The sequence below is a fragment of the Serinus canaria genome, chromosome 21, assembly GCF_022539315.1.
Source record: "Serinus canaria isolate serCan28SL12 chromosome 21, serCan2020, whole genome shotgun sequence".
Lineage (NCBI taxonomy): Eukaryota > Metazoa > Chordata > Aves > Passeriformes > Fringillidae > Serinus > Serinus canaria.
The window spans coordinates 3839495-3859786 of NC_066334.1; the positions used below are offsets into that span (position 1 = coordinate 3839495).

Sequence of the window (20292 nt, forward strand, 5' to 3'; positions counted from 1 at the left end):
GGCCGGTCCCGCAGGCCGGGGCGGAAGGGGCTGCCAAGGCGGAGGCGGCACCACCCAGAGGGCGCCCCGGGGCCCGTTCCCGCCGGCGGGCGCGGAGCAGCGGTGGCGGCATCGCCGGCGCCCAGGCCCCCGCCGGGAAGCGCCGCGGCCCCCGCGCCGGCGGAACCGGAAGCCGCCACACCGCCCTCCTGGGCGCGCGCCCCCGCCCCTTTAAGGCCCCCCCGTGACGAATTCTCGGCGCGAGGCGGGGCGGGGCCACCCGCGGCTCCGCCCCCCTCCATAAGAGCGGCGGCCGGCGCGCGCCGCGGCAGTGACCGGCGCTGGGGCGGCGCATGCGTGTGGCGCCGGCGGCCGCGCGGAGCTGCGCGACACTGTCGGGGTGAGTGACGGCCCCGCGGCGCCTCCCGCGCCCCTCGCGGCCATGGCGGCCCCCGCGCCCGCCTGCCGCACCGGGGCTGCCCGCCCGCGGCTCGGGCCCGGCCCATCCCTGCTGCGCCGGGCCGCGCTACTGGGGAGGAAAGCGGGGGCCGGCGGATCCGGCGGCACACGCGAGTGGGTCGGGCCGTGGCGCCGGGGTTGGTCGAGCTCGGGGCTCGGAGCCGCGGTGCGGCCCCGCCGGCGGGCGTGAGGGCCGGCGGCGCGGCGGGGGGAGCCGGGAGCGCGTTCTGTGCTGAGAGGGCGGGGGGAGCAGGGCCGGAGCCGCTGCGGCTCCGCTCCCCCCGGGGCTGGCGGGGGGTCCCGGGGCGACACCCGGCCCGCTCCCGCGGCGGCGGTCCCTCTGAGTGGGACGGGACCCGCCCGGGGTCAGCGGAGCCCGCAGCCACATTCTTGAAAATCAACGTGGCGTGCCACGCGTTTTCTTCCTGACCCGAAACAGTATCAGTGCTCTCTCCCTCGTTCCGAGCTGCTCCTCTCGCTCCTGTGAGTAAACAAGAGACCGCACTGTGGGCTCAGGCTCTGCGCTTCGCACTCTAATTTAGGCTGGCTTAATTTAGAATAAACATTTCTTTGTGACTTAATACCTCATTACGCACTTATGCTCGATTTTCTAAAATAGCCAGTCTGTGGTGGTTAAATCTGGAGACATCGCTGTATCCTTCAGCACTGACAGCAGAGCGAGCAGGCCGGGGACTCCAGAGAGACTTCAGTGCTCTCCTGTCACTGACCAAGGGTCCTGTGCTTATTATTCTGAATAAGCTAAAAATGTATTGTGCTTGATCCAAAGATAACAGTACCTCGTTACAGATTAGCTGTATGGGAAAGGCTCTGGGAGCCAGGTGTCTTTGGTCGTTTTGGGAATACCTGAATCTTTGGTGTACTGGAATGGCAGGTGAATGATGCCTCTGCATCACAAATGCATTTGTGAATTGCACTTATAATCTGTTAAACTATTCAATTTACTTTGTGCACAAGCTTAGCTGTCTTTCCTTAGTAATCTACCTATATGGAATAATTTTCTGAATTTTTTTTTATAGAAACCTACCTGTTGAGTTGATGGGCATATGTTCTTAGTGAAGCCCTATATCTGCCATGCTCTGCAGTACAGGACTTATTTCAGAGAAAAACAGTTCCAGTTCTCTGTAGTAGAAAAGAGAATTAAAACTTATCACAGTGTGTCTAACACTATGGTTATGAGTCTGAGTCAGCTAGAAAGGAATTTTTATTTCCTGAATGTAAGCTGTCTATATTCACATTAAAATTTTCAGGAGGGTGAAGTACCATACCTTAAGCATGCATCTGAAATCTGACAAGCAGAGGCAAGGCAATTGTCTTGCTATTTAATTATTAGTTTTCTACTGGCAATTTAAAGGTTACTCCCATTTGCTGTGTAGGACTGTGAAATGGTAGCCCAAATTTTAACTGAACTTAAACTCCTTGATGAACTGTGGTTCTTTGAATGTATTCCAATAGCTGACTGTTACAATCTAAATACAGAGTTTGTCTGCTGTTCAGGTGATTGGTCTGTTGTATACCCATAGGACTTGTTTTATTTGCAAGCACCCATGATTTGACTGTTTAGTGATCATAGTCTTTAATTCTTTACTACAGAGTGGTCCATTTCTGGTTGGCAGAATCTGTAGAAAAATATCCCAAAGTTGTAAGAATGTAATTAATTTATACAATAACTGTAAAGAATATGATTCCTATAAATGGAAATACTTTCTGAGGCCTGTATCTGAGCATGCTTTGGCCTGTGACTGAGGAATAATGAACTGCACTATGGGGGATTGGTGCATAGTAAAGAAGATCTAATTATTTATTAAGTGAATAGATTTAAACTATCTTTCTCATGAGGCTGTTTCTGCTAAGTGTTGGTCACTCAGCATTCATCTAGCTGCAAAGACAGAAGTACTTGAGGGATAAGAAATAGAGAGACAGAATTTTTAAAAATTTTTATAAGTATGTGGAGTTCCGGAAAGTATGTTAACAGCACTTAGGTTTTTAAAGTCCAATACTTGGAAGTCTGAAATACTTAAATATGAAAAGGGGTGGCTGTATCTCAGGTACTTACGTTAAATAGAAAGTCAGAGGAGAAAAAGGAAATTACATCACATTGTCAAATAAGGAACAGCTAGCTGGAGTAGATGACTTGTAGTGCAAAAATGTGCCCCTCCTCCTGTGAATTGCTTCTGAGATTCGTTAAAGATAATGTGGTGGCAAGGTGAGCAAAAAATAGGTTGTGGATTTAAGGTAGACACATTTCTTCCCCTCCCAACAGGGTTGTAAGCAGGTCTTATTTTTTCATTCCCCTTTTTCCCATTTCTTACAAGAAGTGTATAATCTCCTTGTCAAGAGTGCTGCCTTTAGAAAACCTGGTGAAAGTTTGTACAGGCATTCAGAAATCTGTACAGCAAGTTGCTCTATTCCATACCCATTAAATGAAACATTCTGGAGCATGCTTTGGTCTACTGTGCATACCAGAAAGGTTTTCTTTGTTAGGAACTTAACTTGCCTCAAATACTTGGTTGCATTGGGGCTGGGAGAACAGGGAGCAGAGGAATAAGATTCTGTGTGTGATTGGTGATAGGTAATAGGTTGTGCTAAATACATATGCAAATGCTTCTTAGTTTCTAAACAGAGGGTTACTGTTGTTAATACACAAGTATTTATTCATATGTATCTGTATGAAAACTGTATATTTGGGGTATTTGCTGTAATTCAACTTACCATAAAATCTGCCCACAGTTCTCACTATGTAGTTACTCTAGTATTTATGGATACATTTGACTAATTTTGGCTCACACATAGCCCTCCTGTTGAAGTCTGAAGGTATATTTGGCTTTGGAAAAAAAATTGTAAAAATCTATCTCCTCCCCAATACTTACTGTTATTGATATTTGTTAACATAAGCAGAGCTGAGTGGTTACAAGCACCTCCTTTATACTGTTACCATGCCTTACAGGGAAGGGTGTCAGCAGCTTCCTAATGCCCCAGCAAATCTTCCAATTGCCTTGGCTTGTAAATGCCCTGTAGAAATTAGCAGCCATACTTTTAATCTGTACTCCTCTTGAATCACACAAACTGTACCATCTTCAGAAGTGCTTCGATCTTCCTAAATGCCATAAACTGCATAAGTAGGTCAGACAAGCAGAGTAACTGAGAGCCCATTCTGTGCAAATGAGCAGCACACAAATGGAGATCAGCAATGCTTCATTACTGTGCAGTGTCCATTTTCTTCAGCAAATAGAGCTTGATGTTATTTATGGCTAAGTTTAGATCCTTAAACTTTTAAGGAGGCAGAATTGGGACAGCAGTTAACAGTGAAAACTGTTGATGTTTATATCTTCATGGCTGACTTTTGTAATTTTTTTTAATACCAATTCCTAGAATATAATATATACTACTCAGTTCTAGTAAGAGCATGGTGTCTAAAATACAAACTTTGTATTCAATTGCTGTTCTCATGTCTCCCTCTTAAGATATACTGTCTTCAAACAAGCTTATGCATGTTTTAAAATCCAAGCACCATTTCTCTAGACTACACTGAAAAAGTAACTAGGTGGTTTAGTGGAAGCACTACCTCTCTTGATATCCTAGCTTAAGGCATATAGGACAATTTCATAACTCTCTCAAATGTCAAGGCAAATCACCTGTGAATCCCCAAAGAGCTCATTGATGAATGAAGCAAGCTTTATGGCTATATAAATTGTGCTTTATTTTGAAAAAATAAAGACTGAAACAAGTGAAAATTACCTTTTCCTAGAGTATGTAAATGTTGAAGTCTGTTTCAGATGTTGAGCTTAGCATTCCAGAGAGATTTCAGAGAGGTGATTGTGCAACTATCAGTCTTGAGAGCTGAGATTTAGACAGCATTCAGAAAGCTGACACAGTAATTACTAGTAGTGGTTTAGGCGTGGGATTTGGTGGAGGTTGGGCTTAACAAGCCCTGCAAGGGTTGTGTGTTATCACAGCCAGCACGTTACATGTGCTCTCAAACTCCAGCAGATGTTCCCCCCCTCATTTTTTATACCATAATCAATGTCTCATGGTCCTGTCAGATCTTGCACACACACTGAGGTGGAGTACAATCATTTGCTGACTAATCAGTGTTCTATACCAGCGTTTTTTTAACTTGTGACTTGCATTTGACTTCAGAAATATTGAAATGGATAGCAGGCATTAGTCTTAAGCTCTCTTAATTAATTTTCTTTCTTTTGTAGATTTGTTGCTAATAGGATAGGATCCGTGAGGCACAAAAAAAAGAAAATCACTGTTCAATACAGTGTGAGCTGATAAGATGGATGTTTTATTTGGAAATTAGGTTGATATGAAGTAATTTTAGAATTAGTGCTCTATGTGTACTGTATGCTTAAGTCATTTTGATGAATGGGTATCTCTAGTGTTTGCTCCCCTGAAGACAGTGGGTCTACTTGCGCTTACAGGACTGTGTTATTGCTTCCCAGGGCTCTGTGTTTTTATTTTGCTATGAAATATCTGCAGTTCCTGTTAGTGGGAAGGGTCCAACTGAGCTGTGTTATGCAAAAATTGCCAGGGTTAAGCTAGCTTTATAAGGAGGTTTTCTGAAGAGGATGGTCTTTACTAGAATCAGGAGGGCTGAATGAAGCAGGACTGTGCTGCAGTACATAGAACACTGCTTCAGTTCTATTAAAGTCTCCTGGCTAGACTTGTTCTGAAATGCCTGCCTAAAATATATTGGGTATCTGGCAGTGAGTGAAACAATCCCACTTCTGTTGATGCAGACAGGATTGAGAAAACCATCACACTCCTGAAGAGAACGGGATTAGGTCTCACACATCATAAAGCTACAGAAGTTACTGCAAAGTACAGAAGCTACTGTTTTCTTAAGGTCAATACTGGACCAATTCAAAATTGAAAGAGTGCAGCAGAGTTTTCTTTCTCAAACAATTGTTTAGAAATTGCAAATAGTGATGCTGGATTGCAAACTAATCCTTGGGCTCCTGCTTTACTGTCCTTAGTCCTGCTTGGGAGTTGGCCCATCCCTCATGCTGGCAAAGTATAATGGATCTTTTCTGCTAAAGGAAAAGGAAGATTACACATCTGCACAGAATGCCTGGTTTTGGGCAGATTCACCATCAGTATAAGCTGCTACCTGTGTCTGTACCACATTTTCTTGCCATGTTGGCTGAGCCCTGATATTGCCAGCCCTCAGTTGCTGGTTGGCTTTTCTTTAAATGGAATTCTTTTGGTTGAGGGATATGGACAAATTCACATTAATATTATATGTTCATAGTATTGATTCTCAAGAGAGATACAAATTAAACTGTTTTGCATGGGGTTTGGTTTGGGAGAGTTTTTGTATGTTTTTTTAAACAGACCATATTGCACTTGCTGAATGTAGGCTATTTGTGTAGATGAAGCAGAGACCCAGAGAACATATTTTTTACAGTCTTGGACTTAATTTCTCCTGCCTTCAGAATGCTGACTAATTTTACATTTCCCCTTCCCCTCCCTGATGAATTTCCTAAACGAAGTCCTGTGAGTCAATTTGTTCTGTAGACTGATTACTTACTCAATATAAAGCAATTCCCAACATATTTTTTCTGCCATAAATGAGCCAGATAAAGCATTTTTCACACATTCAAAATAGATGTGAATGCAGCACAGCAGTTTCAGCTGAGATTATTTCAAATCACTAGATTTCCAATTTGTTTGAAATAGCTAGAAGACTTGAGGCTGTTTTAAAGTATCTTAATGTTTAGGTTAGTTAAAATTAGTTACTGTTTTATGTAAAAGAAGTTTTAGAATTCTAATTCAATTAGTCAATAATTATGTTTATTAGAGCAAAGTCTGTGGAAGATAATACTTAACATAGGAGTAGGCTGTTAGATGTTGGTTGCACTGGAACCTAAAATCTTTAGCAGGAAGATGCAGCTGAAGGCATCTACTGGAATGTTAGATTGTTCTAGAAAACTTTTTTAAAAAACTCTTTTTGCATGAGTAACTAGTGTTTTATGTTCAAGAACTGAAGCTATGGGATACACAACTGCCATATATCAATACCATAACATATTCTTCCTTTTTTCTATGCAGTGTAGTTCTTTGTACTTTAATTTTGCAATCAGACTCAAAACAAGAAGCTTGGTCAAGTTTTCCAGTTGGCAAGTATTGGGATAGGAGGCTGTTCTACAGAGCTATTTAATTCCTTGAATACTGAAAATTCAGATGAGACATGGAGCAACATCAGGTTTGCATTTCTGACATTTGTGTCCTCCCTCTTGAAGGGAATGAAAGCTGCAGGAAACCTGCCAAGTCCTGAATATCAAGGGTTGTGAGACATCCTCAGAGAACACTGCACGATGTCAACTGCAGGAGTTGCTGCTCAGGAGATGAGAGTCCCCTTAAAAACCGGATTTCTTCACACCAGTCAAGGCATGGGCAGCCTGAAAACCTGCTGGGGTACCCACAGTGGATTTGAAAAGTGAGTGAGGCTAAAATTTATCTTCAAATCTATGAAATGAGTGTTACAAATACTTGTGCCAGTACAGACCTATGGTTCATTTACAGTGAAGGCTTTTTTTTTTTTTTTTTCTTTTTTTTAGTACTTTCTTCAATGTGGACCCTATAGCAGTGACATACAATTTAAACCCATCAGCCGAGCAGCATTTGCCGTCCCTCGGTAAGTACCGGGGTGCCCCGGTGTACAACTTGCGGGGATTGCTCTGCAAACCCTGCGGGCCCCCTGCTGGCTGCTCAGGGAACCGACAGCGCCACCTCGAAATAGCATTATCGACTTAAACCATCGTTTCCATGGCTTGTTCTTGTTTCTTTTCTCATCGTGCTGTATGATTTCAGCACCTTGTGCAGCCTAGCAGAGGTTGCTTTAGATAATAATGACTGGCTAATGCAAAGCAGAAAAACTCTTGGGTCGTTCTTGTGGTCTTTTCTGGCTTTAACTTTTCTAAATCTTCTGTTATATTTGCTTGTCTTTCTAATACATTCATATGCACCCATATGTGTGACACATGTTAGTGTAGATAACTACCTGTACAATTATCCTTATAGCAGCCATCCCACATGGTTTTGTGATTGCACTTACACATAAAACCATGTAGGTCTGGGTTCGTGAAAAGCATCTACAGAGACGACGCTTGGAAGCATCCAAGTGTTTTCCAGTCCCCTCCCATTCACCTTGTACATAGGAGGCCTCTGAGTTGCCATTACACTTTTGATGGAAAAAATATTTGGTAAAAAAATTACATGTTGTGGTCTTATGCTGGGATCTTTGTAGCTCTCTTGCTTATGCTTGAGGTTTCTTGAACTACCTCATTTAACTGGAGCACTGGTCTAAAACAATAAAATAATCTGCTTCTATCTTAACTAATGCATAAATCCACAACCAGATGTGATCTGCAATACCTGCATTTCACTACTAATGCATAAATCCTTGACCAGACATGATCTGCAATACCTGCATTTCACTACATGAAGACATTAAGCAGAGATTACTCACTGTTGCATTAGAAGGAATTCAATATGCAGTGGCAGAGTCATGTGCTGGAGTGTTGCTTAGAAAAGTGTCTCTAAGAATTTCTCACTTTTTTAGGGCACTCTTCCAACCAGGCTTCCCTGAATGACCACGTTGCTGGAAGTTGCATCCAAGTCCCATCTCAGAAATCCAGTCCACCTCCTGTAAGTCCCAAAAATGAGCAGCCAATTTCAAGGTATGACGACCATCTCATTCCTGGCTTTAGTAAACTCTCATTGACCATGGGCTGTGTTTCTGAAGAAACACCTCCTCACATGCCAATAAAAAATGGACCAATTCAATTTCTGTCTGCATCTTCTAATGATCGCAGCTGCAGGCCACTACCCCCTCTGCCTATATCTGAAGACTTTATTCCAGATGAGGTTGACAAAGAGGTAGAATTCCTGACTAGCTCAGATACTGACTTTTTGTTAGAAGATTATGAACTTCCTCCTTTTAAATCCAGTGCTCCAAGCCGTCGGAGCTTTAGGGGCTGTGGACAAATCAACTATGCGTATTTTGATGCTCCAGCAGGACCAAAACCAGAAGATGCCAACCCTACACAAAGCCTAAATGTGTACATATCCAGTATTTATCCTCCTCCCCAGCAGCTGCATCGACGCCTGAGAAGGTCCCACTCTGGGCCAGCTGGATCTCTCAATAAACCCATAGTAAGACTAACTGGACACTTAAACAGGTCATCTCCAACTTCTGATGAAGATAAACCAGAGATTCCACCAAGGGTTCCCATACCCCCACGGGCTCTCAAGCCAGACTACAGGAGATGGTCAGCAGAAGTTGCTTCCAGTGCATACAGTGATGAAGACAGGCCCCCCAAAGTGCCCCCACGAGAGCCTTTGTCACGCAGCAATTCCCGCACCCCCAGCCCCAAAAGCCTCCCATCATACCTCAATGGGGTTATGCCCCCCACCCAGAGCTTTGCACCTGATCCTAAATATGTCAGCAGCAAAGCTCTACAAAGACAAAATAGTGAAGGATCTTCCAACAGGGTCCCTTGCATTCTTCCAATTATTGAAAATGGTAAGAAGGCCAGTTCAACACACTACTATCTGCTACCAGAGAGACCTCCGTATTTGGACAAGTATGAGAAATTCTTCAGAGAAGCAGAGGAGAGGAGCTCTAACACTGAGGTTCAGTCCTGGTCTGGTGACTGCACAGCCACCTCAGCCCCAATAAAACTGGACTCAAAACCCAGAATGGATATAGGTGGTCCCCTGAAACGAAAACACCTGTCCTACGTGGTTTCCCCGTAGTGCCTGGGAGCACAGGCTCAGCTCAGTTGCTTGGGATGGAGCTGAACTTTATCATGTTACAAAGTTCTTACAGATAATGAAGTAGGAGCAGTTTGTCCTCTGAGAACTGAAAAGTGGATGGTAAAGTCCTCTTATGCTGCATATATTCAATATGTTTCTTAAGACTTTTCTTGTCTTGGTATGTAAGCTGAAAACCTACAAAGATTCTGCAGAAACACGGAGGGATAGTAGTCACAGTTGGCCAGTTGTATGCTACCTAGATGAACATGTTTGGTAGTCAACGTTATTTTAAAAAAAATTAAAAATTGATCTTTGCTTAAGAGTCACTTATAAAGCAGACAACAGACCAAGTAATGCAGTACAGTTTTTGTAATAGCTATTTTCCAAAATTTCTTTTCCACAGTAATTCTACTGAGAACAGACTGTCCTCTTTTACTAGGATATGTCTCATTATAAGGTAAATGAGAGACAGGATACCCACTTCAAGACTTGGCAGGCATATTGGAAGTGCATTTTGAAAGATTAATCTATCTTACAAATTAATTTGATGCTAATAGACTTCTAAAATGAGTTAGATTTTGTGAATTCAGTTGCTAGACACACTTGGCTCAATTTTGCAGTTTTTCCTAGAAGAGACTTGGACCAGCTATTGCTAAGCCTCTGCTGCTGCTCTTTTCCTGCTGGATCCTAGAAATGTGTGAATGTGTCCTGAGCAGCCACAGGGCTGCTGTTAGGTAGGCAGTAACAACCATGTGCTCACCTAGAGTCAGAAATTATGACTGTATTAACTACAGAAACACAGCACAAGCTGGTCTTGTGTTCTGGGTTCTGTTCAGTATTTTAGGGGAGGAGGAGGAGGATATGAGGAAAAAACATGATTCCATTTATGAACAGTGTCAGTCCCATCTCTTGCTGCTGCAGATGCTGCTTCTTGCTGTTTTTCCTCACTGTGCCTCAGCCATTCACTGAAGTTCACTGAGGTGCCACCTTAGCAGTTTCTTGTGCTCAGTTTGGTTACATTTATCCTCTCACAGATAAGCACAAGAGAAAGGGTGCTCATTAACAGGGGTGCAGAAGATGAATGTGTTCCTCCTAACAGAAGTAAACAAGGTGTTTACAGTTTAAACTGCTGAATGAAATGTTTGAGCTATTTTAAGCTTACTTTTTATTTGTTTTAGTACAAACTAAATGAAGGTGAAATACATGCTATAGAAATGCACTGATATTTCTGCATTGTGTACAGTATTGAATAAAAAATAATTCACTTTGTATTTTGAATATTGTCATGTCTTGAGTTTAATAAAGTTATAAAATACTTATTTATGATACATTTTTGTTTTTTGTTTTATTGAATAGTGCATGCAATTGCATTTTAGTTCTGCACTTACTAGAAAGTTCAAAGTTAGTAATGTTAAAAATGCAACAGATGTTGAATTCAGCTTGCATTTAATTCAAGATTTCTGCAGAAGTGTTCAATAACTCACGTTGCACACCATTAATTTTAATTCCACCCTACTAACTGGTAGCATGGTATCTATAGTTTTGTGCTGACAATAAAGCATCTGTAAGATTAATTTATCTGGCCTAACATTATTAATGATTTTGTTTTTTTCTAGAGTCCCCTATAGCACATTAGCCACCATTGTACAGAAAGGAAAGGGCAGTAGTGTTCCTGTCTTCAACTTCTCACCTGCTAAAAACCAGCATGATTAAAAGAGGAAAGAAATTGTGAATACTTATCACAAAGCAAGTGTATTTCACCACAGTATGCAAGCCATGGATGAGGCTGCTGAAGAGAGAAAGCATCACATGGCTTTGATCCTCTGGCTGTGTGTGCAGGCAAACACTTGCCTTGGTCTGGCAGTGGGATTATTTCAGAATACAACAGGGCACCAGCCTTGGAATTGTACTGGATGTGAAAAATGTCAGATGCAATTTTTCAGTAATGCCCAATCCCTTGGCTCTCACACCTTGGAGGGTTGCTGAGATTTATTTAGGAAGGTGCTTGAACACCTACTGCTGTGCCTTAGCACTAAGAGCCCATGCAGATGATAGGCTTCAAAACATAAACAACTTACCTAATCCTCTGCAAGGCTTTCAACTCCCATTCAGCCTACTGAAAGCTCTGCTTGCCCTCCACCCCCTGGATTTTCATAAGATGAAAAGGTAAAATCTATGCTTAAAACTGCTTATATTTAAGGGGAAGGCTGTAACTCGAGGACCCCAAAATAATGTAAACTCTCAACACCATCATTGCTGCAGCAAACATTGACACTGCCAAGCTGCAGTTCTCCCTCACAGACTGTTAGAGCTGGCACAGCCTCAGTTGTCATTCCAGTAGAACTCCCTCTAACCCAAGTAACTGCCCTATAAATCTCTCCTGGCTTTTGCCTCTGGGTCCCACTCCCTTCCTGATACTCCACATTTTTACTTTAAACATAGCTGGTATAAAATAGGTATTTGTTAGAGTATCTCCAGCCCTGCATTCCAGCACATATTTCAATTCTGTCAGCAGGAGAGGTGCCCTAAAAACAGCTAATGTAACAGCAGAAGGTTTTTTACTTGAGCTGCTTCTGTGTACTAGCTGAAGAACTTAAAACCATTATAAAACTTGTGCTTTTGAATGGCCTTACATAACCTTTTCTGAAATTCCTAAAACATTTAAGACTTAGCCTAACCTCCATGTGTTTTAGGAAAAAAAAAATTGCATACTCCTTTGCTGAGGGTATTGGTATTGGCCACTTAGTCCTGAGTATTAAAAGTCACTGTAGTGATGTTAGCTTTCCTATTGTGAGCTGTGTGTCAGCTGAGTTACAGCACCATGTTAACTTCTTAACATTTCAGAAGTTAAGCAAGGAACTGCTTGGCTGTGAGCAAGACATTCAAACAGGTTACAGAGCTCAAATGCCTCTTGAGTGCAAGGAAAGTAACTTACATGCAAGTCTTACAGTGTAAAACTTGACTGTTTTATCTTTAAAATTCTGTAGTGAAGAGGTGTCACTGAGGACTTGGTCCACAATTCAGTGGTTCTTTTTGTGAAGGGGTCACTGACAAAAGCAGGTGGAAGCCTTGCACATATTCTTAGACACCAGATTCCTGTGCTTTGGGAATCAGTCTGCATGATCCAAAAACTATTTAATTTTCCAAGTGAGTAATTAAGGCTGCAGAGCTGTGGGGGAAGCTTTGCAAGTTCTGGCCAGGAGACATTTCTCTGCTCATCCCCTAGCACATGATAAGACTTGTCAGGACACAACATGCTTTTGCAACAGCCTGATCACATGTTTGAATATTTAGAGTTTGGACTCACTTGAGCAAGGCCTGACAGCTTGCCTCTGAGAGCTAGATTTGACTGGAATAATCACACTCCAAAGCAGTTATAACTTGATAAACTGAAGTTTGGAGGGCCCAGGATTTGTGTTAAAGCAGGGAAGGAAGATGTGTGTGTGTGGAAAGGCAGTGCTGCTCACTGCCCCCTGACTGAAGGAGCAGGGTGCCCACACTGCTCCCCTGCTCTCAGTACCCTCCTCTGTGCCCCAGGAGCCCTGCTGTCACCACCCAGGGTCAGGGAGGACTCCTTGGTGTCAGGAGGCAGCAGCTGTGCTGGGGCAAAGGGGTTACACCACAATAAACTCCAGAGGGCTGGGTCCAGCACAGCCCTACAGCGAGCCCAGGATCACTGGGATGTGTCTGGCAGCAAAGCTGGTGAGAATGGGAGGAGGGTGCTGGGTGCCTCCTCCCCCAGGCTCAAAGCCATTGATAGCCCATGGAAAAGCACAATGAGTAACAACTGACAGCAAAAGGCATCTGTCATATTCACCCTGTTTCCAGAACACCCTTTACTTGGTGAGTTTGACTGGCAAATCAACCCAGAGGAGCTGAGCATCAAAAGGAAAGGATGTTTGCCTCACTTTTTCCTGAAAAGAAGAGGCAGTGTTAGTACTGGGTGACTTGAAAAACCCATTAGCTTAACTTCACCATATTAACTTGCTGTTAAACAGATAAAGTCAGTAAATAAGGGAGCTTTAGCTGATCATCAGCTTCTTTTGCATCACAAGAGATAAACCAGAAAGGAAACCTGATTCGGAAGTATGCTGATTGACGACATCATTAAAATCTGCAGTTATTTCAATGTACTGATTGTGCTTGCTGTCATTAAGAGTTTTCCATTCACTCCCAGACTGCAGCAGGCACAATTACTACCATCCTGAAACTGCACAAGAGCACCCAACAACATCACATGTGCTCCTGCTGCAGCCTTGGTTTTGTTTTTAAACAGTCTGAGTGAATTGTTGAAGTTTTGACATGAAAAAAGAAAGCATCCTCCTAGTCCAGGACAAGGACCCCAATTTTGCAAGGGCAGTTACTACAGCAGAGCAGTTGCTGATGGTGTTTAAACCAAGTCTTGTCAAGAATTCAGGGTTAAGATGATGGCCAGATCAGTCATGGTGGAATTCCCAGCCTTCAAACTCATGATTACAGACTGTGGCCCTTATAAACACTTTTAATATTACAAGCTGTATGTTAAATACATACTCACTGGATTATGTCAAGAAGGAAATTGGGGATGAAGGTAAACCCTCATTTTATCTGCTTGTAGGCACTCTGCAGTTAGGTAACCTATTGATTTTCTTTGGGTGTACTCAATGTTCCTAGGGTAAACTTTTGTTTGTAAAGTAGGCTAATCTTTCCATTTCCTGTCAGCTTGCTTTTCAGAACAGTTTGTATTCATTTAAAACTGAAAACATACAGCAAATGTTCTGTTTCACACAGCTTCCTGGCACTGAAAATCTAGCACACAACGTTTAATTATACTTATTAATATTCGTTAAATAGCACTGCAGAAATTTCTGGCTGCTGAGCTTGTGATTAGCATTTGTAAACTGAAAGAGGTGTTGCCCCCACCCATCCTGCATCATAATTCAGGCCTTGCATAATCCCCACCCAAATGCCTATTTTCATCCACAGAGCTCATTATTTTGTCTGAATCATACATGGAAGCCACACCCGTGATTGCTCATATACTGTTGCTATATTATTTATATATTGGTGTGCACCTTGATCCCAGTTGTGGTTAATTTTGGAAAAGGTGTTAGGTATTCCAAATTTTAAGTGGCATGCCACTGAAACATGGGAACCATGACTGCTATTCATTTCCTTACAAAGTGATTCAGAGGAAGAAATGCTTCTTTCTGAAGATTAAAACTGCCATCCACACATTATTAACATGTGAAAGCCACAAAGTTAGAGAATTGCAAATACACTGCCATGAAACACCAGAAGGAAAACCATGCCAGATAATCCCACCATACCCACCCTGAATCTGCTTAAGGATGCTAATTATCAATCACATTTACTGTCATAACATACTCAGAGGCCCTTCATGCACCAAGTCTCTGAATCAAGCATGGGGTCATCAGGCCTGACACAGAATAGCTTCCCCTGCCCACCACCTACACGTTCCTCTTACCTGAAATATTTATTTTACCTTTGTTAATGTGTTTATTCTTTTCACAACCACTTCAAGGACAGGGTCAGCACTACTGAGTGCCCTATGGAAGGCAGGGAACACACAAGCAACCCTATAAACTTTGCAGTGCTGAGGTGTCAGGCTCTCCAGGAATTGACCAGCTTCAGGGAAGGTCACACAAAGGACCACATCAGCTCCTGCCATGTTGAGTCCAGCTGCTCCATGGCAAGGTGCAATCAAGGGAGACAGCAGTGAACAGCAAGTGGGACTCGGGTCACTCTGGCAGGATGGCCTTGCAATCCCTGTATTGTCACCTACTGGCTGTTGGGAAGGTCCAGAGGAAAGAACCATATTAGGCTGCACTTGATGATTTCACTGGCCCCACGTCATGTTGATAAGTTATTCAAGAAAAGCTTTCCTGCACCTCAGTTGAACACCCCAGCACTTAAAGCTTTAGCAGCTGGAATTGGGACTGAGCTGCTGTGATGCAGAATCTACACAGCACCAGCACAGCAACAGGCACGTGGCAGTGCAGAGGCCTCCAACAACACAGGGCAGAGGTGAGATTACACACCCTGACACATTCTGTTGCTCATGGGATTCAATTGCTAGTGGGAGGGAGGGTTGTCTTTTCAGAGTAACTCTCATCATGGTGAGAAAGCCCAATGAATGAAAGTAACTGCTTCATTAAAAGCCACGGGGACAGACAGCCCCACCTGAGAACCTTTAAAAATGGATGCCAGCAAGATGAATGTCAGTAAGCTGCTCTTTACACAGGGGCAGAAGGAGAACTGTCATGAGGCTCTGATGAAGAGGGGCTTGCCTGAAGGAAGGATGAACTGGTTAGTTCCTGAATTCAAGTTAAATGGTTTTGTGCTATTGTTTTGTTAAAGGCTGACAGGCTAAACATACACATTGTTAAGGGTGAGGTGACCATGTGAGGACATTCAATCATATCATGGCCAGTGCTGGATGCAGTACACAGCTGGGAAAAGCCAAGGACCCCATCACTCCCATTCACAGGGAATATTTCCAGTGGAGGAGCAGCCTCTCCACTAAGACAACTGGCACAGCCAGCAGTCCAAGCTGAGCTGGAGGTGACAGTGCACAGGAGAGCTCCAGGAGAGCAGCACAGTGCACAGGAGAGCTCCAGGAGAGCAGCACAGTGCACAGGTGAGCTCCAGATTGCTCAGCTGCTGACACCTCACAGGCCATTGCAGGGTGCTCTGGACATGCTGCCTCTCGCAGGCCACACTTCTGCTGTCATCTGAGCTTAATTGGACCAGCTTGATCAAAAGCAGTCTCCACGATAAGACAGGATGCTATTGCATGCCCTGGAGCAGCAGGATGAGTAAGGCAGCTGTTTTACAAGCAGTTCTGTTCACAATTTAACACCTGAGCTTTAAGCTGGGCCAGTCACCTGCAGGGAGCAGCCAGTGCAACACAGCTGCAGAACCCTGACTTTCTGCAGCAGCACAACAGGAGGCAGGCAGGCAGGCTGGCTGGCAGGCTGCAGCCCTGGAGGACTTCATGAGACAATATTCCCCCAAGAGGCTTTGTGCAAAGTGACCCACAAGTGGCCAAGACCCAAAGCCTCCAACTCTTCTTCATGACCTATGGAAATGCCTGTGGACAGCAAGAGCAGGGCAGGGGAGGAGAGGCTTCATCTGCTCTCCTCATTGTGGGTGATTCAAACAGAACCATCACTGGGCACCAGCCAGGGAATGTCACCCTAAGTGCCCTTCCTTTATTTTTGAAATGATTATTAAAGTTGTTCGTGCCCTGTAGTTTTCCAAAGAGGAGGGAAGAAAAAAAAATTTTGCTGCAGGGGATTTATTTGAAAGTTGCCAGCAAAGCCTGTGTCTCTGTGAGCCCATCCAGGAGCTCAGAGCTTCATTATTTCTAATTTCCAAGTACAAGCATTCATTTACTGTCTACATGATTGAAAGGAGGGTAAAGTACTCCTTTGCAAAACACCATGGAACAACAACTGAGCACTCTATCACATGTAGTCACGAGAAAAGCCAGCACAGATAAATGCATCATCTGTTGCTAGTTCTCTCTGAGACTGCAATTTCCTACCCAAGAGCAGATTTCCTGTGAAAAATGCAAATGATAGTGATGAGACTCATCACCACTCAAGGCAGCAGCTTACTTCCTCCCTATGTGCCAGTCACTGTCATGCCTAGCTGGTGACTTCAGTGTGAGAGTGCTTTTTCCATGTCATATACAAAATAATACAGGAGAAGGTCTGGGTCTGAGACTAGAGCTGCGTGTATGTGGGAGTAGCAGTGTGTTTCTTAGGGGAACTTATTAAAACCTGAAAATATTTCAATGCACAGAAATAGGCAGCTCCCAGAGTTGACACTACTTAGAGTAAAATGTGTGCAACTTCAAAAAGTGGTTCTGAAATTACATGGAGACTGTTCTGACAGCATAACTCACTGGAACTTAACAGCACAGAGAAACCAAACACCTTGCTTAGAGAAGAGCTGTAACTGTAAGAACCTCAATAGAAAGATGCCTCTTCATAGTACAGAAGTTCTGAAAATCCTAAATCCTAGCAGCCAAAGCCCTGAACAGAGTCTTTAAGAACCAAAGTGATTCCAACTAAACTACAGTGCAGGAAGGAGCCTCGTTGCCAGGTTTAGAGCCAGCAGATGATGCTGTATTGCCCAGCACCAAACCCCATATTTTCCAGGGGTAAACACAGTGGGACTGGGAGCAACAGCAGCAGAACTGCAGGCAAGTTCTGTCTGTTGTTCAGAGGTGCTGCCACTGTAAACTGTAAAAATAATTACACCATCCATCAATATTCAGAAATCAGAAGGATTTGCACAGAAATGCCCCCAGTCCTGCTGGGAAACTTCCATCAGCTGTGGAAGGCTTCAGTGTTATAAATGTTACACAAGTCTCATTAGACCCAACTCTGCTCTTTTAGAATATGAGTGCTTGCATGAGATCCTCAGAAAACTTTTCTTCTTCCTCCCTCTACCATTAGTGGAATGGCCTTGAATTAAACTGTAAAAGTAGAGAAGTATCTACATGACTTGGAGGGCCATAAACCCTGTGTAAGGAGGAATTATTTAAGGTTGTACAAAGGGTATAATTAGAAGCTGTTGAATGAAGTAAAGCAAATGAACAAGCCCAAGTATAAAAGCTTCCTCTCGATCTGTGATGCCTCCTAGCACACAGAACAATCTTGTAGAGAACAGAAAGGCTCCTCGAGCTGCTAGAGTGACACTGCTGGGTGTGACACAGAGCACTGCAACCCCTGAGTGCTGCAGCACCCAGAGCAGCCCTCAGTACACCTCAGCAACACAGATGACTTGTGTTACCTAAAACACAGGATCCTGTTTTTCCCAAGTCTGGACTCAGTTCTGGAGCCTATCATGTGTGTCAGCATTGCTTCCCAAAGCATGGCTACAAAAACACAAGCCAGAAACGCTGCCTAGTCCTGTTGTCATCTTATTACAAACATTCCATAACTTCTCATGGGCAGCTCCCCTCAGCACTGACTCCTTCTTCACAGTACAGCCAACAAACTCCAACTCCCCAACTCTCTTCTCAAGCACCTAACCCACTCTTTTGTAGCACTCTTCTGCTTATTGGACACAGCTGTGGCCTGTTCCTAAGCTTTGGTGATTAGTACAGCTGCAACTCCTCAGGTGTGAGACTACCTTCTGCACTATCTTTATTTTCTTATATTCTATCCCTCCATAGTCCCTTAAATAATAATGTACTGTGGGTGCACTCAGGACACAGACCTGGGCTCAATTCCCTCCCATCTGAGCTGTGTGGCTGGGCCTGTTCTGCACACAGAGCTCTGCCAAGTGTCCACAGATGCTCCTGGAAGACAAGGGTGAGGTTTGCCCTGTGCTGCCTTCCACACAGGACACGTGCTGAGTGAAGGAGCTGGGCCAGTGGCTGAGGCAGCACCACTGCAGGGATTCCCACAACCTGCTCCTTGCCCCTGCCCTTCCCTGGATGCTTCTCAAGAGGTGGCAGGAAGAGGCTGAAGGCCAGATAAACTGTGGCAGCAAGGACAGCCTGTCCCTTCTTGCTGTTCTTCCCAGAAAGCTTTTGATTTCCTGCCAAGTGATGATGCTGCAGGAACTGTAGAATATCCACTGAAGCTCGGAGCAGGGAGTGCTGTCAGAGCTGGGTTGTCAGCTGACAAACAGGGCAGCAGGGAGGCATATCTGCTCTCATTTGACATATTTTCCTTTCTTTCCACACCACATACAAGGCCACATTCTAAACATGCTGAAAGATTATCTACAGTTTTGGGCAACAATTAATTAATTCAAATGAATTCACCCAGGGTTTTGTTGCTTATTTTTCAAGCTTCAAATGTTGCATCCCATGCCCTACTAAAATGCAGTCTCCACATAACAGCAACACATCCTTTCTTGTGAAGGTAGAGTATGAGAACATGAATGACAGCATGGATGCAGTGCTAGGGATTATTTCTGTAGTTGACACCCTCCTACTTCTCTGATCTTTCCAACCAAGTCATGGGTCATCCAGGCTGCTGGAAGGCAGGTACTTTTTATCCTTTTGGGATCACTGCTTCTGTTTGCATCACACTGCATCTTTTTGTTGAAAGAACAAACAAAACAATCAGACTAAGGAATCATTTTTTGCTCTGCCAGTCACTGTGGGCTTCACACCAAATGGTAAGCATATCCATAAATGGCTAGCAAGCTGCCCAAGGCTTGTAATTACTGGATGAAGCTTACTCCCTTGTGTGCTTTTACAGCTTTAAGTACTAGTGTGCAGGCTGGTTTGTATCCATTATGGTTCTGTTTGTCTCCACCCATTCTAAAAGTAAAACCTTTGTCTCTCTAGAAAATCATCCCTTCTCTGTTGCTGAGAGGGACACATTCCTGAGATGGGATTTGCTCCTGCTCACAGCACAGCGCTGTGCACCTCACCTTCCCCTTTTGGGAAGAAACTTGCAGAGAACTGCAACAAAACCAGACTGCTCACTCTCCACCTTTCTTCTGCCTCTTCTTTAGTTAGAAGCTTGTCAGCCTGAATGAAAATATTTCCCATCACTGCAAGTATTCACTGGTGGATGCCCTCTTGTGCATTCCTGCTCCTAAGCCATATAATACTTCTCAATTCCCTGAGAGAACTCAGTCTCAATGAAGCATTCAAGCCCACAGAACAAGCAGAATCAGGAGAAAAAATCCCCACATTATTCTTGAGAGATGATCCGAGGCATAGAGCAGATGCCAACTGGCAGCCTTCTCATCAGGAAAACCAACCCCCAAACCCTCCAGCTGCCAGGGAACAAAATGCTGAATGTTACACAGAGAAAAGTGGATGCATTCCCTTCAGTTTAAGCTGGCCTCAGTGGCAGCAGAAACCAAATTACCACAGGTTCTAAAACTAAAGCTTGCAAATAATAAAAAGGCAAAAAAGTTTAAAGTGTACATAAAACAATGAGCAGAAAAGTACCTCAGCTCACCTTTCAGCAGCAGGTAAAAGGGATTTTATGAAAAGAGATACTGATATGTCAGAAAAAAAGCATTTTGCTAAGTGGAAGGCAACTTTTTTTCCCTTGAATCAGCAAACCCCTTTGTAACACTTCCCCT

General features: G+C 43.8%; 1 protein-coding gene across 2 annotated transcripts; it reads left to right on the plus strand.

Annotated features, from left to right (window-relative positions):
- Positions 1-268: 268 nt before the first annotated feature.
- On the plus strand, positions 269-10550 carry ERRFI1 (ERBB receptor feedback inhibitor 1). 2 transcript variants are annotated; one of them, XM_050982600.1, is made up of 4 exons: positions 269-379; positions 6705-6901; positions 7023-7099; positions 8027-10550. In XM_050982600.1, the coding sequence occupies exons 2-4, from the start codon at positions 6780-6782 to the stop codon at positions 9220-9222; spliced, it is 1395 nt and encodes a 464-aa protein (XP_050838557.1). In that variant the 5' UTR covers positions 269-379; positions 6705-6779; the 3' UTR covers positions 9223-10550. The 2 variants fall into 2 exon arrangements, with proteins under 2 accessions (XP_050838557.1, XP_050838558.1); XM_050982601.1 differs by lacking the exon at positions 269-379 and adding an exon at positions 781-921.
- The last annotated feature ends 9742 nt before the right edge of the window (positions 10551-20292 follow it).